The following is a 1,754-nucleotide window of genomic DNA, read 5'->3' as shown; positions in this document are numbered from 1 at the left end:
AAGTATTATTCAGCGGCCATATTTCTTTTCGAGCAGTGTAGAAACCTTGGAATACTACCGGGTTCATTGGTTTGGAATGGAATACAGTTGAACTTTATTTATTTAGTCTTTACAACCTCTAATTTTAGCCTACGTGACGTGTCCCCTTTGACTCATCACTTAGTGCATTCTTCGGCCCCACTCCTTCAAGCGCTTTATGATTAAAGCTAATTATACTGACCTTATCCCACTGCTTTGCCCATGTTTTATTTTTAAACACTGGTTCTGTTATTTCTCTGCTAGTGTAATGCCACTTTGCGTTTTACTTTGATCTTCAAGAGTGATCCGAAATAGTCGCTCTCTAATAGGTTGACAATCGATCTGAAAACTAGTTCAAAGACACAATATTAGTGTCATGCGCTCGTGTACTGGCCAACGTACATAATGGTGACCCCATTAGGTATGTGGGGCACTTTGAGTTTCCTTGTTGGGGTTCGAGGGAGGAAAGCCCCCCTGACGGAAACGCGTTCAAGTGCATCCGAGACTGTTTTGAAGGATTTTGGAGTATCATATTGAGACTTTAGTGGCGGAAATGCTGGGACGCAGAGAGGCCAGTGAACCCCTACCTCCCACCTCATTTTGAAGAACTGTCTTTGGTGGCTAACTGTGAACATTCCGCAAACAGTGATAATCTAGCGCCTAGTGCACCCCCCCCCCCAACTGAATCAGATGTGCTCCCCTAGGTGACCGCTCCCCCGAGTGATAGACATCTTGCTCCGTCTGTGCATAAAAGTCCTACCTCTGTCATGCGGTATTTACTCTAACTGGATTCCTCCGTAAAACCAAATTATGTTATTCGCGAGAAAAAATGGGGGATGTCAGTTAACTATTTGTTTTCTTCTATCTATCCATATATCTATCCTATGCCTTATGTATACTATATATATATATATATATATATATATATTATACTATGCTAAATTATATATATATATATATATAGAATATATACTACTGTATATATACATACACACACACACCAACACACACACACACACACACACACACACATATATATATATATATAACTTCATATATATATATTTAGATATATAATATTAATATATAATATATACGGTATGTCTATGTATTTAATATATATATATATTATATATATATATATAGGGTGAGGTACTTATATAAAATTATAGTGACATACAACAAACACACACACATCAAGACACACACATACACACACACACACCACAGACAGCACTCACACTTTTACACACACGAGATGTGTGGTATATATATATATATATATATATATATATATATATATATATATAGAGAGAGAGAGAGAGAGAGAGAGAGAGAGAGAGAGAGAGAGAGAGAGAGAGGAGTGTGTGTGTGTAGATATATATAAAATGATGAGGACGATAATGATGGTAATCATAATCATAATGATAATAATAATGATAATGAAAATGACAACATCCATAATGATAATGATAATAACAATGATTATGAAAATGACAACATTCATAATGATACTGATAATGCTATAAATGATGATGATAATGGTAATAATGATAATAACAATAATAATAGTAATAGTTCCAGTAATAGCATTGATTATTATAACTGATGCTAATGATAATAATGATAATAATAATTTTGATAATAATAACAACAATGATAATGATAATGACGACTATAATGATGAGCACGATAATAATGATAACAATAATAATGATGATGTTAATATTGATAAT

General features: G+C 33.9%; 1 protein-coding gene across 1 annotated transcript in view; it reads left to right on the top strand.

Annotated features, from left to right (window-relative positions):
• Positions 1-414: 414 nt before the first annotated feature.
• The window catches only part of Grip71 (WD repeat-containing protein Grip71), a 17,210-nt gene continuing 15,870 nt past the window's right edge, over positions 415-1,754 (top strand). The window contains exon 1 of the mRNA XM_086537001.1: positions 415-439. Coding sequence (XP_086393127.1) covers positions 424-439 — 16 coding nt within the window. The 5' untranslated portion in view covers positions 415-423. The remainder of the gene's footprint in view (positions 440-1,754) is intronic.

Source organism: Penaeus japonicus, unplaced genomic scaffold (genome assembly GCF_977035675.1).
Source record: "Penaeus japonicus unplaced genomic scaffold, GWHDUDI00000001_assembly GWHDUDI00000005, whole genome shotgun sequence".
In the NCBI taxonomy this organism is placed as follows: domain Eukaryota; kingdom Metazoa; phylum Arthropoda; class Malacostraca; order Decapoda; family Penaeidae; genus Penaeus; species Penaeus japonicus.
The sequence above is the reverse complement of the archived record's forward strand: the minus strand, read 5'-3'. Positions and strand labels throughout refer to the sequence as shown.